The sequence below is a fragment of the Camelus bactrianus genome, chromosome 33 (genome assembly GCF_048773025.1).
Source record: "Camelus bactrianus isolate YW-2024 breed Bactrian camel chromosome 33, ASM4877302v1, whole genome shotgun sequence".
NCBI lineage: Eukaryota > Metazoa > Chordata > Mammalia > Artiodactyla > Camelidae > Camelus > Camelus bactrianus.
In genome coordinates this window covers 7,165,574-7,189,444 of record NC_133571.1, presented here as the reverse complement: position 1 = coordinate 7,189,444, position 23,871 = coordinate 7,165,574, and the positions used below count along the sequence as shown (strand labels likewise).

The following is a 23,871-nucleotide window of genomic DNA, read 5'->3' as shown; positions in this document are numbered from 1 at the left end:
CTGGGCTACACCTTGATCTGGGCAGTGGTAGGTCTATGTGTGGGCTTGGTAGGTGTCTAGAACTACACTCTCCAGTATATAGCCAATCACTACAGGTGGCTATTGGGCACCTGTAGTGTGGCTCTTCTGAACTGAGATGTGCTCTAAAGGTAAGATACCTGATTTTAAGACTTAATATGACAGAAATAATGCAAAAATCTCTCATTAATAATGTCTTTTATTGAACATACATTGAAATAATAGTTTTGCTCTATTAGCCTAAATAAAGTACACAATTCACATTAAATTTCACCTGTTTCTTTTAATTTTTAATGTGGGTACCAGAAAATTTTAAATGACGTATGTGCCTCACATTATAATTCCATTGAACAGCACTGTTCTAGAATGCACACTTGTTAGAACAAGTTCCCCAGATGATTCTTTGGTAATTATCCTCAGATCACCTTGAGAAACAATATATTAAGAAATTCTAAGCTTTCTGAAAGAATTGATGCCTATATACCTTTATATCCCCACAGGAGTCTAAAGACTGTGGGCAGTTAGCTATACACTAATTGAATGTAGATGTACTTTACATCTTAAGCCATCAAAATTCATTAAAAAAAAAAAAAGCTCATTGGGAGTTTCGTTTTTGTTTTTTTTTCTCCTAGTTCCTAAAAAAACTAATTTTGAATTACATTTCTTAAATGGAAATTATAGCTGAAGTTCTCTGAAATTATAGCTTTGATTTGTTCCCAAATCAATAAAAATAATTTTCTAAGAGAACTGGGATTCCTCCTCGACGGTTATGTGACTTTGTGTAGAAATAGGTTGTTGATCTCACCAGATTCCAAAATTGTTGAGTATGATGATGCTCAAGTTCTTCAGTTAAAACTAGCGTTTGCCACTAAGCCAGGACACGTGCTAATTTTTATACCCCAGCAACCTAGTTAGATGAGTGAGAAAAAGAGACCTATCTAGGGAAAAGGGGGGGTCTTCATTTAGGGACAAATGGGGAGAGAATGGCCAACCGCCCTGGAATAGAGAGACAGAGAACTAAGACACAATCAGAAACGTGGAAGCCAACACTGGGATGCAGAACCACCCTGGCTTTAATGACTGTGAGCAGAGTCACAAAATAAGAAGGTAGGTTTTAAAGACCGTTGGGCGGTGATCAGGGAAGGTTTCTCCACTTACCTCATCGCCACGTTGCTGCCGTCGATGACTATCGGTCTCAGGTTCTCCCCGTCATCTGCTGCCACCTCTTGCATTGGAGATTCTGACCGCTGGGATTCCAGGGAAGATGTTTCCCGCATCACACTGGTAACTGTACTAACCGTTTGTTCAGCCTCACTTTTGTTTCCGAGTTTGACAAGTTCCCCCAAAATGTCATTGATTAAAGCGTCGGTACCGAGTTTGTTCAGCACGAGCTGAACCTGTTCTTCAGAGTAACCTAACTTCAGTGCAAACTCCAGTTTCGTTTGGTATTCTCGCACCACATCAGGGGGCTTCCTCGCCTCCTTGGATGTCGCCTGGGACTCCTCGGGTTTAAAGTCTTGCAAAATGTCACTGCGTTTGAGGATGTGAGGCTCTAGGCAGGGAGACCGACACAGCTGTCTGTGGGTCTTGGTTAGCAAGCATGGCTCCGCTGAACCGCTGCTCACCGGTTCTGACTCATTATCGGAGTTGGTGCTTTCTTCAGAGTCACCAGAGCTCACATTCTCTTCAGACACCTCTTTTTCTTCCTTCCCGGAATTAACTTTATCCATTGTTGGTTTTTCTACCATTGACAAAGGTACAGATGCATTTACACGGGGGTCAGTGCTCTCCACATGAAGGTGGTCGAGGTCATGCCCCGGGTGATCCTTCAAGCCCATGAAGCTGTTCTGTGTACTTGACTCCACTTTGCTGTTTTTTCTATATTCTTGAATGCAAAGCACCCCGTATTCCTAGAGGAAAAAAAAGTGGAATACTTAGAATCCCATATTTACTGGTTCATTTCTGTGTCAATAAAGAAGTTGGGAGAGAACTGCCAAACCACCGAGTATCAACTTTGTGTTTCATCTGCATCCTCTCATCCTTCGTTAACACCCTTCTGAACAGTATCATGCCCAGTTTTTTAGATGACGAAGTTAGGAACCAGAAAGGCCAAATATCCCTCCAAGGCAACAGAGTGAACAAGCAGAGGAATGGGGTTTTTCACCCCGTTTTGCCCGACTCCAAAACCCATGCCCTTTCTGCTGCTCCTGTGGCTTCTCAATCTTGATGGGAAAGATTTTCCCACAGTTAGAAAGGCCCACGTTTCTAGAGTGACACACAGAATATTATTTTAAAAAAGCACGTTTTAGACATGCTATGACAGGTTATGTACATTTCCTCTAAAAGACTTCATAAAAAGTTGCAAAAATTCTTTTAAAGAGGAAGTCATGTGGCAAGGAAAACCTTAAGTTTTTATAATTTAAAAGTTATTGTTAATTTGGATCAAGCTTCACAACAATCTGAAGACTTTCAAAATTAATTTAGGTACTGTGATGAAAGAATACATATTCTACAACAGCCAGCAAAGAATTAAAATAATTACAGGGTGAATTATATTCCACTTAAGAGATGAATAGTTTTGCCCCAATGATCTTTATTTTGTGAACACTGAATACAGTAACTGAACACAATTCTCAGCATCGTGCTACCCTTATTAAGTGCCAGGAATACAACCGTCTTTTTCATTTCAGGGGAAAAGGTCTTTTTATTCTGTGCGTATTTATAAAAAGCATAGAAATGGCTGATTTCACACAAAATTAGCAGCAAATAATTAAGTACACTGAATAAATGGTATCTTAATTTCTTGAATTTTATGGCAGAAAATATTTCTGAACTCATTAGCTAACCATTGCCTGCGCCTGGTTAAAAAGTCATCTTTTCTTCTATTTTTCCCTTACAGGAATGCTTTTACTGTTTAAAATGCTTTTGCTGTTTTACCATTTTCCTTAAAGTCTGCTGAGAATAACTGTTATTTCTCTATCAGGAACAGGCTAGCAAAATAAAATGATTTTCTCTCGTGCTTCATTGTCAGGACCACATGCACATCAGTAGTTTACTTGTTAAGGCAATGCCAGTGCTCCATCCATGAGTAGCATTAGTAAGCCGGTGGTGGCTGAATTTGAGACTGTCATAAAACACCTATTTAAATAAACTAAAAAAGAAAATTGGAAAAACATTTTATTCTGCAGCTCTTCAACATTTTACTTACACTAGAAGGGAGCTATTATTTAAATGTTAAGAGAAAACGCAGAGTGATTTTCTAAGAAGCCACACATTTGAATGCATTTCGTGAACTTATTAAAGAGTGAAGCGTTTCTACATAATGAAATAAATTATATAAACTACGGTAAACACTAGAGAAGAGAGTATTTGAGAATCCTTAGCTTGATAACAATACACTTAAAATTCCTTCAGTGAAGAACTCCTACACACTCCTCCAGGAGTTTCTTCCGGTTTTATCCCTTGAGAAGACAGATAACTCTAAACAATATCACTGTTCTACTAATATAGCATTCATTAGTTTTAAAGAAACATCACCCTCTCCTGGTTCCTGACTGCAAAACTGATAAAAAGAAATATTCCTTAGAAGATCTCTATATCCATCTGCTCCATTATGAAGCTTTATCTGTTTCAATTATTTTTTCTATTAAAATGGATATGCATGAGCCCAATTATTTAGAATTAAAGGAAAGGATTTTGAAAGCAAATCTTCACACTCAGTGATTTATTAACTACTGTAATATACTGACATCGTAAAGCAAGTAACAAATCACAACAGCATCCTAATAAAGTGATACAGTTAAAAGAAAAATCTGCACTGTGGTCTTCGTAGGGCTCCCACCAAAAGTATCTTAAACAAGGAAAACCTATTGGAAGCTGGGCTGCCTGGCAACCAGAGCTGGTTGCTAAGCGGCACTCTGTTAACGTGCCATCATGAATGCTAGCACAGTGAAAGAATAATTTGGTATGAACAAAAGCCTATAAAAGAGACTGGGACTTAAGTGCGTCTGGTTTACCCTCCGAGAACAATGCAGCTGCCAAACCAATCTGGAAGCTCCGACATCATTGTTCTGTAAACCCCACAATCTGCTCTGGCTGCAGGAAGTGCATTTAATGGGCAACATTTTTGATCTCCCCTGAAAAGTTTGGGTTTTGCATAAGTGCTGTTGTGAGATAATTCTTCAAGATAATGAATGACTCACTGACCAACTCCCTGAACTGAACTAGGAAATATTATTTTAATATTGGGCTGCAGTATTTTTCCTTTGGACTGTTTCAAACAAGATGAATATTTCATGAAAAATACAGCCAGTGGGGAACATTAGAATGAAATGTTGTGTTTACAGAATAAGTGAATTATTTTTAATCTTCACATTTTTCAAAGAGGCAAAGCCAGACACTATAAAGGTTTTAAACTGAAAATTATCCACCCTAAAAAAGTATTTAAATCTTCCTGTATCACTTCCAGTCTGATACAAAAAAGTTCAGGTGACTCTGTGTAAATCTACTTTCCTATATAATTTTATTATACGGCTAAAATGATTAAACAGAAAAAATGAGGTTATCAGTTGCTTGCTTTTTATAATATTAAATCAGATAAGCTAGCATTTGTATTCAAATATATTTAGTAACTACCACACACATTTAACTTGTGGTGATTCATATAATTTATATAGATTATTTAAATAAAAAGTTTCCAGGTGGGCTAACAAGATTTTTAACATTAAATGTAAGTGTAAGCATGATCTACACTACTTAAAAAAATTAACACCTAATTTTGTTAGGCAAAATAACTTTTAAAATATTCTGGTTGAACTTTTTTTTTCCACACTGACAGGCCTCTCTTTATCTTCCAGATTTCGTTGGTTACCACAGAGAAAGTTATCCAGTGTCATCTTGTACTAAACAAGCAGTTAAATAATTTTTAGTTCCTGTAAATCATTTGATTAAATATGAAATAGTGCATAGACAAATGAGGCCAATTACCAGGCCTGTAAGCTGCGTATGTTTTCTCCATTACATAATACAAATTTGAAATAACTTACTTTTATTGACCCAAGTGGTAAAGATCTGGTTTTTAAAACTTTAATCTCTAAAACGCTGCATTATCTACTTGTAATTAGTAAAAGACTGCCCTGACTTCATATGGCACTAAAAAAGAATTTGGCAATATTTTGAAATCAACCAATAAAAAATTAAATGCTAGTCTTAAGATTTAAAAGCTGATAAAAATATTTTCATAGGCTACTACTTAATGTAACGTAATGTGTAAACTTACAATGCATTATTACAAGAAATCTTATGACAAAGAATGGTATATGATTTTTATTTTTGTTCAGTGCCTTAAAAATGATCGATATAATTTTGAAAAAGATAACAAAGACTCCAATAACATCACAAAATTTACTTTTACAGGCAAGGGAGAAAACACTTTTCTCCTTCATTTCTAAACCATTTATTAGACTTAAGTTTTGCCACTTATTCAACTGCAAACATATATAAATCATCCTTAAATCAATCGGCTATAAGAGTAATTTATATTATAAATTTATTTATATTTATTTAGTATTTATAAAATTTACCTCATTTTATAAAGAAGCAGCATAAAGTAGGTCAGTGTTTATACTCCCACAGTTATCAAAAAACTCCAAGAAACATGGCTTAACTTTTAAGCTCTACATCAGGGACCTAACTGGCCTTTACATACTATATTCATGAACACAATAGAGATTGGGCACACATATAATGGTCTGAAAACAGATTTCTACACTTATAAAGCTGTAGATTTCCTCCAGATATTGTACTGGAAACTAAAATAACTTTTCTTACTGAAGGCCTAATAAATTAAAAATCAAGTAATACTGTATGTTGGAAAAGAACTAAATTTTCACACTGATATCGTAGATGGTAAAGCGTAACTAATTATTTTAATTGCCAAAAAGAAGCTTTATACTAGCTAACAGCAAGTTTAGGATATAATGGCTATTTACTAGAAATATGTTGTATATACACACATTCCTTGATTTAATAAGCATACTTTCTGAAAGTTCTCATTAGATGACTTGGATAATCCTTCATCTCAAATCCAGTAAAAAAAAAAAAAATTTTTTTTTAATGCTCTAAGGAACATCATATTAATCAGGAATATTAGACCATAAACTTGTTAAATCAGTTTGTTTGTTTGTGTTTGCAACGTCAAGTTACAATGCCATAAAGAGGGTTCTGGTTGTTGCCCAAATGGTAACAGTATGAGAACAATGAAAATAAAATAATGAATATGTAATAAATACCCACTGCTGTAGTCTCTGCGTATTTAATTACCATTGTATTTCAGGGTGCTGTTGTCTGCATCCCTCCAGCTAACAAAAGAAGGATGTCCCTTTGAACAGATTGGTTAATGCTCTGGGGCAACAGATGTCTCCTGGAACTGCAGGAGACCAGCAACTGGTGGCCTGCCCATCTTCTGAAAACTTTCAATAGACTTATGCATATGTTCACACAATAGGGCATGTGGTAGAAATGAAAACCTCTTTTTAACCCTTTATGCACTTTCTTTCCCTCCCAACTGATAGATGAAAGTCTTTGTCTCCTCCTCCCTTCCCCATTACAGAACTCTTGAAAGCAATAGTTCTCGGAGTGACATCTTCCATCTAACATCTGAAACAAATGCAAGGGGAAAAATAATGTAGGGGGAGAAGAAATTGGAAACTGTACACGAATACTGAAACTGCTGACGAAGTAACTGAATGCTTAACCATCATAATTAAAACAAGCTGTTTGAAACATCTACATCATCAATCCATCACAAGCTCGATTTTTAAGACAATGGAAAAATCTATCAAATCTGATTCATTTTACAGCATCCAGGTCTGACAGTGACACCTTAAGAAACCTAAGAATGTGACAAGATAAAATCTAAATTCACTGTTTATCAAAATATCAGAACCTGTTGTAACGTATCTTTAAGTCCCAAATGATTACATGCCATGCAAATGTTCATGAAGCTGTAATATTTATATAACTCCAGAATATAGAAATGTTAAAAAAAATCTGCTTCACAGACATATTTTTACAGAAAGAATTACATTTTCTGGGATTTTGGCAGTATGTAATGATCTGCAGGCTTTCACTTGAGGTGCGGTCTATCCTTTACAGAGCTTAAATTAATACGCTGAGTATTTAGCAAAGTTTAACTTCCAAGGCATTAAGTAGCACATATACTCACGTTAGCAGGAAAATATAAAGACATTGGTTTCTGTAGCAGCTTCAGCAGTAACTCCTTAACACAATTTCAGCTGCAGACTTGCAGGCGGGCAAGAAGCACAATGAATGGTTGAACAGATGGAATGGCAGTGTCTTTGCTTAACCTATTACCGAGTGGAATCACAGCCAATCCCAGGCCAGTGAGCTCACAATTAGTGGGCCAGGCAGATGCAAGGCAACCTCAGCACCCTGCGTCAGGTTCGCAGGTTTCTAAGATAAGCAAGTTGATGTCATTGTCGGGTCCGCCCGGGGCGGCATGTGTATTAACGAGGGGTGTGAGGCAACAATGGGCCATACAAAGCGGACTAGTAGGCAGCTGCTCTTTGAGAGCAGAGTCATTAGGGAGCAGCCTGCCAACAAGAAACACCTGGCTTGGGCAGACTTCAGCTTTTCCTCCTTGTGTTTTTGATGCAGGAAACAAAGAAACCAATTATATTTTAAAGTAGTAAAAGTTGCATGTTTCCAAAAAGTTGAGGCTACACTCTGGTCTATTAGCTTTTTGTTTCTGAGAAATAAAGAAAACGAGGTGTGTCAAAAGTAGCAATTAGCTACTGCAGCAAAACCCCATTTCTTTAGTAAATGAGTTGCTGGTGAAATGAGACAGAGGTTACAGTAAAACTATTTCCCTGGAAACACTGGGAAATCTAAGATATTTGTAAGTATTGGTTGATTTGTTGCAAGACAATAAAATGAAAAAAAAAAGATGAAAATAAGATTGCAAGAGAAAAAGGTTTAAGAGCTTACAAACAGAACTGATTTTTTAAAAGTTCATCAAAAGTACAGCGTAGGGAGAGAAAACAAAGTTTGGTCCAACTTTGTGCCAAATGAGTCATCGAAACTCTATATTTAGACAAAACTATTTAACTTCAACATAACATCACCGGAACGACCCACCTTACATACGACAAGTAGCAGTGTAACATTATTTTATTATGGATACTAGTTGATCATGTAATCAAATAAAAGCAAAATCTTTCATTATGTTTTAATATACAACATGATATGAAGCCTGTTAAAATTATTTGTATTTTATAAAATTTATAAAATGTAATACTCAAATTTCAGTTCGGGAACAAGTTAACTTTACAAAGAAGAGACACTATAATATTTTGGAAGGCTTGAAGCATACAAAAATCAGCCCCGTCAGTGAGGAGGCTTGTTATCTCTAATTTATTGCAAAGTCCCAGACTGCAGTATTTATAATGCTAGAATGGAGTACTTACTAGCTTTTGACACTTGCATAAATTAATATCTTGAGTGGCCTCTAATTATGAAAAAATTCAATCAAAATTTAAAAACCATCAGGTGTTGTGAGACTACTTCCCTACTAAAGAAAAAGGAAATCCAGAGCTACTCTACCACCTACTTATGTGATGTAGAGACACACACACACACACACACACACACACACACACACACACACACACGGGCATCCCTTCCCATTCCAGTGCAAATTAAAAGAGTGATGGCAAAGAGCTGCTCTTAAAATACAATTTTCTGACATAGGCTGATTTATGCAGAACCTAGGCTTTCCCATTATATAATCATGAACTCTTAAGGGTATAAAATTTGGTTAAAGTGCCCCCAACATTCTAAATCAACCTCTTTTGTCACACACAACTACGGATGCTTCTCACAATTAGGACCATTTGTGAATACCTGGAAAAAAGTTAATATTGGTTGGGACTCTTGGCCATTTTCTTACTGTGAGATCTCTATTTACAAAATCAGAGGAAAATCTATATGGTTAAAAAATTTTCAACTACCTCTCTGAAAACGTTCCTTATGCCTAATAATGCCAAAAAATCACTGCTGTTTCCAGAAAGAAAACTAAAATATAAAGTATGGTGTTGTAGATCACCATTTGTCTATATTTTTCCTCAAAAGAGCTTAATTAATATTCTATGAAACTATGTCATTCCAAAAGTGTTAGAAAATTTTAAAATCCGTGAAAATATTTTAAAACTAAATGTAACTATTAGATTCTGAATGCCAAATTAATGTCTAAAGCAAGAACTGTTATTTTTCTGCCAAGGGTTACAGTAATGTTTAGCAACAGTTAATCCCATGGTCTAATTTCATAAGCCTATTAAAGATCAAAATAAAGCATTTCTAATATAGTTTATTGCAAATTATAATATGAATTACACAGAGTTCAAATTTTATGTCTTGGGTAAACATATGAACACCACACAAGAAAGTTAGAATTGATCTTTTTTTTCTTTTTTTTTGGTGGTGTGGTGGTACTTTTTTCTCTTTTTCTTGAAATTTCATGAGTGAAAACGTATCATCAAGTCTGAAAAGAGAAAAAAAGATAAACCACGGCCACTAGAATGGTTATAGTAAAGGTACTTCTGGTAAAACTGAATTTGACTAAATAAGATTAAAATGAAAAATATAACATATATTCATGCAAAGTAGTGACAACTAAGACCTAATAAAACATAAGCCGTACTGACAGGAGACCGTGAGGTCAATATTTATGAATTTACATTAAAACCATTTCCCTTTGTATATAAAAAGGACACTCTTTAGTGTGAATCGACAGTCTCTCTTCCCCTTGGGGCTTGCTTTCTTCTCTTTACCCCTTTGCGACTATAGTGACTACTTTATAGCTTTAATTCAGCAGGAGGAGAAATATTCCAGCCACTGTGAACACAAAGTATAAGAGAAAACTCCCCGAGAGCTCAGCAGGTTGCCTGATCCCTAGCACTGGATTAAGCTTTTTCGCAAACAGCAAACAAAGGCAGTGATCTGAAAAAGCTAATCAGATCCTGCTGTGGTATTTAGACCATCTTGGTTGCTAGTATTGGATAACGTTAAGCACATTAAAACATCTGTAGGTGGAAAGAGGCCCTCGGCTGCCTTTCTTAGTCACAGGGCCCTGGTCCACTTCCCGCTGCAGAGAAGACGCAAACAGCTGTGCTGGGCTGTCAGGGTCACTGCAGTGAACGAGCACAGGGTGCTCATGACAGAAGAAAACAAGCCAGTGTGGTCTGGGGAGAATACTGAGCTCCGTCACTGTCAAGGGCGTTTCTGACGCTGGGATCTTCAACTGTTTTCTCAGGTATGCACGCGAAACACCTGGGTTGCGATGCTGGTGTTGAAATGCTGGTGTTTGGAATCAATTCTCTTTGTCGGTGGCGATCCCAGCTGCCGTCCTGGTACCTTTCTCCTAATGTGGATTTGTTCTCCTTCAATGTACAATCTCTTTCGATCCCAACAATAGCACCATAGAAGTAAGATTATTAAATCAAATTTCCCCAATTGCTCCCACAAGGTTGAAAGATTAAAATTTTAACCAAAAACTCTTATTATTTTTGAGAATTAAAAAGAAAAAAAAAAGCCCACCTACCAACTAACCCACCAGCCAAAAACCTAATTTATACACATTGTGTAGAAGAATGGAGCAAAACCAATCAGTCACTAACTCTAACCTCTGAGAGTAATTATACTTAGTAAATCAGATGGGCATGAGAGCTTTAATGGATTTCATTTCCTTGGGCTTAGATGACTTTCATTTCTTAATTTATCTCCTTCCCTGAGGTAAATTGAATACCCTCAAGTACATCCCTGCCAAAGTAATTTTCAGGGACACCACTCTTCAGCTTAAAAAAAAAAAAGTCTTAGCAGTAGGTTATGTCTCTGGTCCTCTGCTTTGGTTTCAAGACTCTTTCTACAACCTGGGCCCCTCAGGTCCTGTAATCTTCTTTCTCACTTCTCTTAGGGGGAAGAAACAGCAAAAGGAAAGCCCCAGATGCTCAAACAACTGTCCGTTCGCCTGAGCGTCCTCTTGCATGGCCTCACCTACCCAGACCACATTTGTTGTTCTAAGCCCAGGTCAAGGCTTGTTTTTCCCATAGAATCTTCTTGGACTAGTCCAGTTCTTACTGATTTCCAACTCCTCTGAATTTCTATAACACGAACAGTCTGTACTGCACAATACAGCAACTGTATACGAGCCAAGCTGTAAGCTTCTTGAGGGCAGAACCATTTCATCTTCCATGATCCGCACAGAGAAAACCTATACGGCAGCTGGCAGTGTGCGGGTCTCCAGAAGGCATCTTAGGGAAAAGGAGGACCAGGGAAATGACAGGCCCCTGCAAATCTGAACGCAGGCATTCATATGACCTGAACGCTCCCTGCTACTTTTTATTTCTCTGTGTACAGGGTGAGTTCATCAAAGAGCCCACAGTGATTGGCAAAGTTCCTGTAGCCCTGGTTCTTCCATTAGGGCTGCTTTCAACGTTCAGGACAGCTGTGGAATTGAGTGAGCTTGGGTCTCTCAGGGAGGAGAGGCATTTTCCCGCAGTCTCCTCTGGCTTCAGCTTCCCAACTACAGTGGCACCCCTTGGAGGAACACTCTGGCCTCTTCCTCCTCACTTGAGGATGACTTGTCTGACAGGTGAGTCTGGGAAGAGGAGCTGCGTAAGCGGAGTGCAGCCCCTTCCTCTGCGTGTCTCTCTTGCGATTTGCCCCGGCACAGACGGCGATTCATTGGTTTGCTCTCCAGCACTGCCTGAGATTGGCTGGTTAAGTCTTTCTGATTTGGAGGTTCAGTGTTACTAAGCCCTTTATGTGTGCTCTTAAGTCATGTTCTGCAGTAGCTTATCAAAAAAAAAAAAAAAGAGCTGCTATTTTGATGTCCATCTCCTTGGCTCCTTTGTCTATTTCTCAATTGGTTTAAAACTAAGGCAGGAAAAAGACCCCCTCAAACAATATTCAATAATGAGTTTAGTTATAAGGAACTATTAGGGGAAAAAAAGGTGATAAAAAGACTTACATACATAAATGAACTCCAAACAGACCACTTTAAAAATACATATGAAGGGATAAAGTTAAAAAAGAGAAACAATTTTCTAACAAAGATGAGTATGCTTCTCAAAGTCAAAATTCTTAGAATTTGATTATGAAAACATTTCAGGGCCATCTCATTAAGAGCAGATAACCCTTAGTTATCTTTAGGGTTCGGAGACAAATACTAAGTAATCCACAAAAATAGTGTTTCTTCCCAGTGGTCTAAAAACAAAGAAACTTTTCTACAGTCACTTCAGGTGACAATATAACCCAATTCCTAAGACTTCAAATATTTCCCCAGGATCAGCTTCCCATTAAGTATTTAAAAATTCAAATAAACAAGTCTTTAAAAAGATGATCTTCAATTCCTATAAAGACTGTAAATACTCAAGGAATGAGGACTTTTAGAAAGGCTCAGGGAATACAAATCACATCCAAAACGCTGACACACTAAGTTGCTAAAGCAGCTAATGTGTAGGGGAGCAGGAGAAAGAAAACTCCTGAGGGAAAAAAGACATGTGTGTTTTTAAGAGAAGAAAGTACATGATACCATCCACAGTAACAAAACATAGTTATATCAAATGTAACTGAAACCGAGGAAAAGCTGACCAAAAATGTGTACTTTTATATAAAAAAAAATAGGAGACAGTCTCTGAATTCTAACATACTGGATGGTAGTTAAGTGGCATTTTATCTCTGACAATAATGATATTTACATCATTCTCCAAGCCTAGTCAGAATTCAACCCATCCGTCCCGATGCCATTGCACTGCGCGGCCCACTCCCTACAGCGGCCCCCTTCTCTCCACCTGCGCGTGCTCGTGTGCACAGCATTTTATCTCGGGCTGCGGGTACCACCTGAAGATGCCACATGTCTTGTTCTTTAGGTGTTAAATAACTACTTAGCAAATGAATTCAAAACTGCTTGACCAAAAGCACTGTTTAAAAGCGAAACGGACAGATGCAAGCTAATAAATTGTATCGGAATGAAAAGAGGGCTCCATCTTTGGATTGCCTCTGTTCTTGGTCTACAAGACAGCGTGACAGTATACTACATGTAAAGGAGCTCTGGACAAAATACAACACGGTAGACTGCAAATGATTTAAAAGGAACTGCACACCAACTATGAGCCAACAAAAAGTTCTTTGTTAATTATAACTTTGATATGTTATTAATACTTAGACAAGACAGAAAATAGTTCCTTATATATCAACTCCTACAAGATGGGAAAATAAAATGCTTGAGTTAGGACTTCCAACAGTCCTCATACTACTGGTTTTTAATTATGGCATACTATTGATTTTAGACAGCTGTCCCGGTGTGCAAGAAACTGGAAAGCTTTGGGAGGCTAACAAAATGAATGGCTGTGTTAGAACAAGCTCAGTGAAATCAGCACAGAAGTTCACCGCACAATTTTTCTTTAGAGAGTTCTATTTATGTCAGAGAGTGGTACAGTAACTTAGATATTAAATTTAGAATTCTGAGCATTCAGGACAAGACTCTTTCAAAATGCAAATCATCATATACTATAAGTTAAATCGAGACGGTGAATCACACTAACCAGCTGCCAACACAATTTGACTGTAAACTCCTAACAGGCCAGGGACTCATGTGTTTTGTTTTCTGCTGCATCTCCAGCATCGAGCAGAGTGCCTGGTAAACAACAGGCGCTTAATAAATGCGTGCTAAATACAGAATAGCATTTCAGTGTCTGGGGCCAAAATCTCTTTTTCAGGTTTGTTCTTTACTTCCCTTCACATAACCTATGCTCCAGCCCAACACGAGGATTTAAAGCAAGGGTTCTCTCAATTTGGTTGCACACTGTAATCAGCCGGGGAGATTCCAAATTGGTGTCAGAGTCCTATCCCTAGAGATGTTTATTTTATTTTATTTATTAATTTTTTTTGGTCTGTGTGAAGCCTGGCCATAGGCCAAATGATTCTAACGTGTAGCCAAGTTTAAGAACGCTGATTTAAAGTTCCCTTCTTCTAAAATACCTTTCTCCACAGCTTCACATGGTAAAATCTTACCTATTACTATTGAAGATACAGCTAAAACCCCAACTCTGCCATGAAACCTTTCCTGGAACACTGTTAAAACTTATCTTTGGATTACGTGGGTCTTGCACAGGGCCTGGCACGTGGATAGGTCTTGATAAGTGTCTGAGGGGTAAGTAATTCTGGGAGCAGGGCACATAGTAGAATCACAGTGAATATTTATTGGAAGAATGATGTACAGTTGGTCCTCATTTGTGGACACTGTACTTAAAATCTGCCTACTCACTAAGATTTATCTGTAGCTCCAAATTAATACTCCTGGCGCTTTCCAGTGGTTCCCACGGACACGTGCGTGTGCAGACAGGGGAAAGAGCTAGGTGCCAGAGGCACACATTCCTGCCAAGGCCGCACAAAGCTCTCATAATGTAAACAAGTGTCCTAAAAAGGACTAGTTAGCGCTCTGTTTTTTGCATTTTTGTGCTTTTCACTGGTGAATTCAATGTTTAAATGGCCCCCAAGCCTAGTGCTGAAGTGCCATCTACTCCTCCTGAGTGCAAGAAGGCTGTGGTGTGCCTTACGGAGAAAATGTGTGTGTTAGGTAAGCTTTGTTCAGACATGAGTTATAGTGCTGTTGGCTGTGAGCTCAATATTAATGAATCAACAGTATATATTTAATAAAGCATCTCTAAACAGCTACACACGTACAAGGTTATGTATGGATCGGTCCATGGAAATGTTTTGACCGAAGGCTCAGAGGAACCGAATCCTGTATTTCCTCCAGGAGCAATGATTCAGCATTTGTAGCATCTTTACTGAACATAACTACAGTTGAGCCTTGAACAGCACTGGGTTTGAACTGCATAGGTCCACTTGTGTGTGGAGTTTTTCAGTAGATGCACACGGTACCACATGATTCTCAGTTGGTTGAATCTGAGGATGTGGAACCCTGGATCCGGAGGGGTGATTGTGAAGTTATAGTCAGATGTTTTGACTGCACAGAGGGTCAGTGCCCCTAAACGCCTGCGATATCCAAGGGCAAACTGTTCAGGGAGAAACAAGATTGACTGTAACTTCATCCTTTCTTCAAACTCTTAGAGATTTTACCTATAATTTTCAATGCCAATTTCATTCAACAAATGGACACCTCCTAAGTGCCAGGCACTGATGATACAGCAAGAACAAAGCCAGTCCTGTCTCTCACCAAGCTCACGGTGTAGTGTGGGGCGGGGAAGAGAGAGAACTTAAATGATAAACACATGTCAGGTGGTGGTACCTGCTGTGAAGAAACTTTTAGCCAGGGAAGCCTTCTCTGATAAGGTGGGATTTGTGCAGATACCTAAATGAAGTGCAAGTAAATATGTAACAGGAAGATGGTTAAGTACAAAGTCTTGAGATGACAACAAGGTGGCCAGGACGACCGGTGGCAAGTGTCTAAGGGGAGAAATCAGCAGACAAGGTCAGAAAGGTAAGGTCAAGAGAAGCCATGTCTTGTAGAGCTTTGAAGGGGAGTGCTGCTCAGTACTGCACACAGCATTTGAGTCATACGAGAATCTTGAAGATTCTGATTCAGGAAACCTGGGGGGGGGGCGGTCTGAGATTCTGCATTCTAACCAGCACACAGCATAGCTGTTGCTGTTGGTCCACAGACCCTACTCTGAGTAGCAAGGTGGTAGGTCACAGTGAGGACATGGCTTTTATTGTGAGATGGGAAATTTCTGGAGGATTCTGAGTTGACGGAGTAACATGACTGTATTTTATACTAATGTCTTATAAACTTGGGCTTACGTCCACATTTCCAGTTGTGTTCCATCAATCTTCTTCTATTTCTGTGCCTGTTTCATATATTAAGAAATGTGGATTTCTTCCATCATTACATTTTTCCCTCCTCATTTTCATATTTTCATCCTGGCTACTTTTGCATGTATGTGCTTCCAGACACTTAAGAATTGTTTTGGCAAGTTTTAACCAAAACTTGTTGGGAGTCTGATGGAGACCGTGTTGTAGTAAAACTTGCTTAAGAAGCACTGCTGATTTGTTACATGGCTTAATAAAGAACAATTTATTGAATTTCCTTTTTCAATACTGTTCCCTAGATTTCTTTGTAGAAGGCTTATAAATTTTTTTAAACTTGTCTTAAAATATTTGGCTTTTGTTCCCGCTGCTGTGAATGGAGGTTTTATTTTCCTTCCTCCATTACATTTTCCAACTATTGTTGGTGTCTAAAAAAATTATTCTTATATTTATTCTTGCACGTAAAACTTTAGTGAACTAGGATCTCTGTAAACTCTTAATGTTTCTATTCATGTTTCATTGAGGCTCTGAGGCATATATAATAATGTAAAATCATCAGATTGCCTCTTCCTTACCAATTTTTGTATCTCTTGCTCCATACTGTTGTCTAATCACATTGGAATATTGCATAACAATGGTTATTTTATGTTGTTCTTGATATTAATGGGAATGTCTCCAGTGTCTCATTACGCATTACACTGACCGCTGGTTAGGCTGTACACACACATACAGGTACAAAATACAGAAACATCACGTTGTGCAAATCTACCTCCCCATGCTTCAGTTTCCTCAACTTTTACATTATTATATGTGCACGTATATAAATGGTTGTTTTGAAATTTAATGAATAAATATAAAATACTCAACACCTGGAACAGCACACAGTAAGCACTCAGTGAGTGTTAGCTATATGTAATTAAGTGTTTATATACAGCTATACATACACACATCACACTATATATAGCCTTTAAAAAGTCATTTACAGAAATGCTTTCCTCCTACATAAACGATTTAGGGAAAAAAATCAGGAATGTGGATTGCATTAAAATGATATATTGAGATGATTATGTAATTGTTTCTTTCAGGTACTGATATTGTGAACAATATTAATAGATTTCCTAATGTAGAAACATAATTACATTTTGGGAGGATTGTATATGCTGATATTTCTCCATGAATTTTTATATCAACAACCATAAGATTGGCTGGTCATTTTCTTTACCTTATTTGCTTTGCCACATTTGGGCACCACTGTTCTGCTGATGTTAGAAAAAGGATATGGTATTCCTTCTAAACTTTTTCTCAGTGACAAACCAATTGTCCCATGTACCACAGGGAGCTAGACTAGACTGGGCCATGTGTTCTGTTCCTATATAAGCACCACTATTCCTAGAGATCTGATTTACTTGTATTCTGAAATGTGTCCCTGACCCCTTACTGTAAATTCCAGGGTAGAGTTTACTCTAGCATGGGGTCCAAAGAAAAGGGGACGGGCAAGAGGGAGACCTTATAACTTACAGACATAAAAATCAACCCTATATTATGCCCTCTTCCAAAAAGCACCCAAATATCCTGGACAAATTACATCAGGGCTCTGTGTCTCAGTTTCTTCAACCGTAAAATGGAGACAACACCACCACCAATAGCACAGGCTGCTATAAAGATGAAAAGAGTTAATATACACAATAACTTAGAACAGTGCTTGGCATATAGTCGATGTTAAGTATTACCTTAAAAGTTTATACTAAAAGTGAAATTGCAGTACAAAAAAAAGAAAACCTGATTTTCATTGTTTTCTTTTCTCATGAGTACAATTCTAAGGTTCCCCCTGTACTAACAAACAAGAAAGAATATTATGCAGGCGAAGCTTACAACTGTGTCTCACCAGCTCGTCTCATCACGTGTTTGTAGAACCAAGAACTCAGACGACACGGAGTTCAAACGCCCTGTGCTATGCTTTTGTTCATGATCTTACAATATTAATTTTGTTAAATTCATAAAATAATTTGGAACAATGTTTCTCAGAGGGAAAGGGAATAAGATTTAGTTTGGAAAAGCCAAACATCCCTCTCATTTTTTTTGTAAGAAAAACTACTGAAGATTTAAGTGTCATGGAATACTCTAGCTAATAAGGATAATTAGAAGGCAGTGGTATCAATAACTATGTAGTACCTTTGTTTGGTGACACACTGTAACTAGACTTACTGTGGCAATCACTCTGAAATGTATAGAAGTAACAAATCACAATGTCGTGTAACAGGAACTAACACAGTGTTGTAGGTCAATATACTTCAAAAAATAAACAAAAAAACAGAAAAAGAGATCAGATTTGTGGTTACTAGAGGCAGGGGGTAGGGGGAGGAGGGACTGGATGAAGGCAGTCAAAAGGCACAAACTTCCAATTATAAGATAAATAGGTACTAGGGATGTAATGTACAACATGGTAAAGATAATTAACGCTGCTGTATGTTATATATGAAGGTTATGGAGAGTAAATTCTGAGTTCTCATCACAAGGAAAAATATTTGTTCTAGTTCTTTAATTTTGTATCTGTGTAAGATGAGGGTGTTCACTAAACACTGTGATAATCATTTCATGATGCGTTTAAGTCAAATCTTTATGCTGTACATCTCAATCTTATTCAGTGCTGTAGGTCTCAATAAAACTGGAAGAAAGTATTAAAAAAAGAAGATAATGGTAGAAAGCTCAGTAAGAAACATGAGTATAAAAATGGTCAGGAACCAGTAATTTAGAAGAAATATATTGATTTGATAGTGGGTAGGAGTGAAGGGATGCGGGAGGTATAATTAGAATAAATTATAACAGGCATCTGAAAGGAAACAAAGATATTCTTGTAGAAAATGAGAAAACATTTCTTTCAGTTTAACAATAAAGGTGGTAGGTTGTGAAAAATTATTTAAAAATAAATGGCTATAGACAAAGATCAGCCATCGTCTCCTACCTCTCTCATAATTTCTTTAACATTTTAACTTCTAGTCACAGAATTTTCCTAAAGTAATAAATTGCTACACTTTTCAGAGTTAGATTTCTTCTAAGATCTGTAAGTTTTTAACTAGTGAAAAATTAAAGCCATAAAAGTTTTCTCTAACTGTTACTTATCAAATCTTTTATGTAAAAAAAAATTCCTATGACTTAGGAATTTATTTTCTTGATAGTATCATTAAATACAGAGTAACTTAGTTTTTATGGCATTTTTTAATTTCAGCTAGTTGATCAACTTTCAGTTAGTGGTACAACTAACACATTTTAAAAGAAACAGTCTGATGCAAGACAGGACAACTGCAGAGTGGTGCGTGATGATGCAGTCAAGCTGGATGAGGGGTTAAGCCAGCATTCCGTGAATTCATGTATTTGCTCAAGAAGTATCTGAATGTCTACAATGAGAAAGGGGTAATTCTAAGTGAAGATGATGAGAGAGGGTACAAACATGAATATAGTTGCTACCCTACAGAATATAAATTTACAAAGGAAACAAGATGAATGAACATCTATATGATATAGGGTCTGTCAAAATTAACGCTATTAATACAGATATATCATAGAATCGAAAAGACAGACACTGGCTCAGCTTTGAGAAGGTTCTGAGAGGTGACAAATAAGCTGAGTACACAGTGATGACAATGACATAATCCTATATATACTGTGGTGTACATGTCCACGGTAGGGGAAGACGGGGCCTGGGGCACGGTAAGGAAAGAAAGGATTTCCGCCCAGAGACATGAGAGATGATAAAACATGCAGAACACTGTGTGGTTAATACTGCTGTAGAGGAGGCTAGAAAGTCAGGTGGTGGCTGGGTCATGGAGAGTCTTGAATGCCATACCAGAGTTCCAACTTCGGTACTGGGTAAGCACCAGAGGGTTTTGGAAAAGGGAATGGCGTGTTTCTGCCCACACTTTAGAGGGTGATGGGGAACCACTGAAGGTACCTGAGAATGTCAATGACGTGTTTCTAACTACATTTTAGATGGTAATTCCAGCTGCATTAGTTTTGAGGGGGCAAGAAACTCAAAGACTTGTTAGGAAGCAATGATGTAACAGTCTGAGCAAAAGGTGGCTGGGATCTAAAGTTACGCAGGAAAAAAGAAACATATACAAGATATTTTCTAAGATGAGCCAGTGGGTCCAGTAAGGATTTGATACTAAAGACAGAAGAGGAAGGAGTAATAAAAAGATAATTGATGGCATCAAATGATACAGACACATTTGAATTTGTACTGCAGACTGGCTGAGACGGGGACACAGGATAGAGGTTATTGGTGGCCACGGGGGGAGCTATTTCAGTGAGATGAAGGCAGGTAGAACGAACAGGCAGCTGCTCTGGACCAAGTTTTTGTGTCAGAGACCCTTCCTCAGTCTAATGAAGGCTAGAGGCCTCTTTTCAAAGTAATGCTTTTAAGTGGATAAAATGAAAACATAGGTTGCATTGCAAAGAAGCCAATTATATTAAAATACAGTCATCAAAATATGTAAAAATGTGATAGTGAAATATATGCCTTTTATTAACACATTAAAATAACAAAATGTAGCAGCAGATCTAACAACTACCACGATTTGGAAGTAATTAAAAGTAAAAATGCTATTTCAGGGTATTTCCCTCAACTGGAACGTGATAGGGAAACTTTTATGATTGCTATGGGTGACAAAGGCATATAGGCTGTTATTAAAATTGGACTTGTTGCTTAATTCATAATTGAGAGAAAAGCTAAATTTCAATTAGAGGATATTAATGTAAAGATATAATTTTTTTCCTATCCAACATCACGAAGTGCCCAAATTCTATCCATGGACCCTGCAGGGAACCACAGAACAGAGACTAAAAACTCCCACTTCAGGAGTAAGTATGTGCTGAAGAAGAGATGATACAGCTTATGTATTCTTTTAATAAGTTTGGCAGGAAAGGAATAAGATACAGGATATTTTGGGGGGTGGTAGGGAGGGGTACATTTTTTTTCTTTCTTTTAAGCACTTTAAACCAGGAGATGGATTCAATGAGGCAGGAGACAAAAAACTATGCCCATCTATGTATGAATGAAACAGTGGGAATAAATGAAAGGGCAGTAACTCAGAGGGAAAAAGGAATAGCGGTGAGCTGGGAAAACAGACTGGGTTCAATGAGGCGACTGGTGGCCCTCCTTTACATCCTGTAATTCTCTGTCCAGGTGAACCAGCCCTACCTCCCTCAACTCCACGGTCCTTCCCAGCCTCCACAAGGCCCAGCAGGGCCAGGGCTGACCGGGAGCGAAGGGCGAGAGGTGAGGACAAGCACCCCTGGGAGGGAACGGCCAGTGTGCAGGAGCAGGAGGAGCATGTTTGTTGCTCATCTGCCTCCTCTTCTAACACATCTTCAGTTGTCCTTCCCAGATCTCAAGACACCTAGAAGGCTTAACGCTGCCACTTCGCAGTCTAAATACTCCCACCCTGGTTGCTCCGCCCGCTTACCCACCCACTAAGAATCAAAATGCCCAAAGGAAGCTCAGTGAGGGCACTGAGAGGCTTAATGATGAAAGTAATTGTTAAACATGTGAGGGAGAAGAGTCTTGAGTAAGGGACGTTAAGTACAATCGACAGTCTAAGGAGAGCTTGTTAAACCAAATAATTATTTAGGTAAAACAACTGATGAAAGACTGTTACATGTAAGAACTTTAGGGTACTCCTGGTCTCTGGACCTCCTTCCTTGTCCCTGTGCCTTTCGTCCTCTGTGCTTGTGTGTGTGTGTGTGTGTGTGTGTGTGTGTACTTGCACACATGTGCATGGAGAGAAGGGGGTGTGAGGACAAAACCAGCTCACCCCATTTCTCTCGGAAGAGATTCTTAACTCATTAGGTTTGGTAAAGCAAAAAGCTGCTTTTGGGTGGAAACAAAGGTCTGGCCATTAAACAAATTAATCAGTCTTTCGATTCAGTATTTCTAAAAAAAGTTAACTTTTATTTTATCTTCTAATTCTGATTACCTTTTTAAGAGATAATACAAAAAGTTGAGGAAGAGGCCAGCACATGAGAAGAAAATTATTTCAGGATTTTGATCAAACGTAAATCCACGCTGAACCGCCCTGCTTATATTAGGTGCCTATCATCAGATAAGTACTCAACTGATTAAATGCACGTAACACTTAAGTGCTCATTTGCTATCAAAGTGGGAAATAAACATTTATGATCTCCCTGTTCTTGGGAGGAATGCTCAGGCCCAAGACGCAGCACCCGGCGGCTCTCCTGCCAAACTGGCATCCTGGCTTCTGGCTGTCACTCAGGAGCTCCAAAGTGCTTTCTCCACCTGCCACATCTTCACTCAGGTGCTCTCCCAGCATGGGATGGTCTAGAAGCTAAGCTGCAGATGCCAACCTGGCATGTGATTCCCAGCCACCCAGGCCAGTAGTGAAATTTTCCATGTCAATCAGACTCATAAAATTAATGTCGTGAAATTTTTTTTTATTATAAGCCAATTCCTGATTTTTTTTTTTTCAAAATCACATTTTAAACTTATACTACCTATACTCTGAACCTAGTCACTCTCTTAGTTACAGCAAATCTTTCTAATTTGTGGGTCAGGATTTGACTTTAAACATTAGCTGCCTCTTGTTCCCTAGTGGTGTTCCTGTCCCAAAGGGAGGGCTTAACGACCTTAAGATCAACCAGAGGCATTCTCTTTAATGAAATCAAAAGACCTGGAAAAATACTGAAAAGTAGAGAACTTAACGGGAAGTAAAAGGGCAGAAATTTGAAGCATTTTGGGTTTTTTTCCAGAAAAAAATTAATGTTCTCACAGGGCTCACTAGCATTGCCACCACTGTCCATTTTAAAGAATGTTGAGTTATTTCTATAATTCTGCTATTTCTCTTGGCCAATTTATTCACTCCATCCACGAATGGGTTAGGAAAGAAAAGCTGAGTGTTATTTCCAAAGCTTTACACTTTTGGGGACGAGAGTAGGGAGTATTTGGAAGATGCTCCCTGAAATGCTATAAAATGGTGAAGGACATAGTGGGGCCCATGGAAAAACGTGGCTGCTGGCTCAACTTCCAACCCCAGGAGACCCCAGGACACACTTGGAAGGGAGCCCACGAGGGCCAAGAGGTGTGGCGATCGGCAAGCAGAGAAGCCCCATTTAAGGAACTCAAATACTTTTAAAACAAACTGGGAAATCAGCTTATTTTGAACATTACACCATCCTATCCTTACACAAAGATGACAAAAAGCCCTCATAAGCCAAACCATTAGATTTACTTTTTTTATGCACACGCCTTAAATGATGATGATGGCATTAAATTCCAGCGTATATAGGTGTTTAAACAACAATAACAATAAAAATGAATGACCCGTATCTCAAGTACTTACATAATAACTCGCTAGGGGCTTCTTGACTTCAAAGATGAAATACAGACATTAGCACTAGACCAACTTCTTCAAAGCACTTAGGACAAAATCAAACAGACAGAATGGAGGTATACTCAGAATAGACACACAAAAATGAGAAATCAAGAGCAGATAGCCAGAAACAAATTTCAAAAACCCTTAAAGCCTCAATATCTATAAGTTAAAACTCTCTTCCAATTCCAAATAGCTCTGCAGCTAAAGGAAAATAAAAAATAAAATTATGAACATTAAAAATGGATGACAATAAAATTATAACCTATGAGATGTGGCCAAACTTATACTCCATGAAAAAATTAGTGGTGTGAGTATATTTAATAGAAAACAAGAAATAAAGGAATTAAACACTTAAATTAGAAAGGTTAACTAAATGTAAGACTAGATACTATAAAACTCCTAGAGGAAAACATAGGCAGAACACTCTTTGACATAAATCACAGTAGTATTTTTTTGGATCTGTCTCCTAGAGTAATGGAAATAAAAAAACCAAAAAATATACAAATTGGACCTAATTAAACTTAAAAGCTTTTGCACAGCAAAGGAAACCATAAACAAAACGAAAGAACAACCCATGGACTGGGAGAAAATATTTGCAAGCCATGCTACCAACCAGGGA

General features: G+C 38.0%; 1 protein-coding gene across 3 annotated transcripts in view; it reads right to left on the bottom strand.

Moving 5' to 3' along the window:
* ZC3H12C (zinc finger CCCH-type containing 12C) overlaps nucleotides 1–23,871 on the bottom strand; it is a 71,845-nt gene that overhangs the window by 32,033 nt on the left and 15,941 nt on the right. For all 3 annotated transcript variants that reach the window (XM_074357170.1, XM_074357168.1, XM_074357169.1), the window contains exon 2: nucleotides 1,177–1,928. In XM_074357170.1, the coding sequence (XP_074213271.1) occupies nucleotides 1,177–1,856 (680 nt within the window). In that variant the 5' untranslated portion in view covers nucleotides 1,857–1,928. The remainder of the gene's footprint in view (nucleotides 1–1,176; nucleotides 1,929–23,871) is intronic.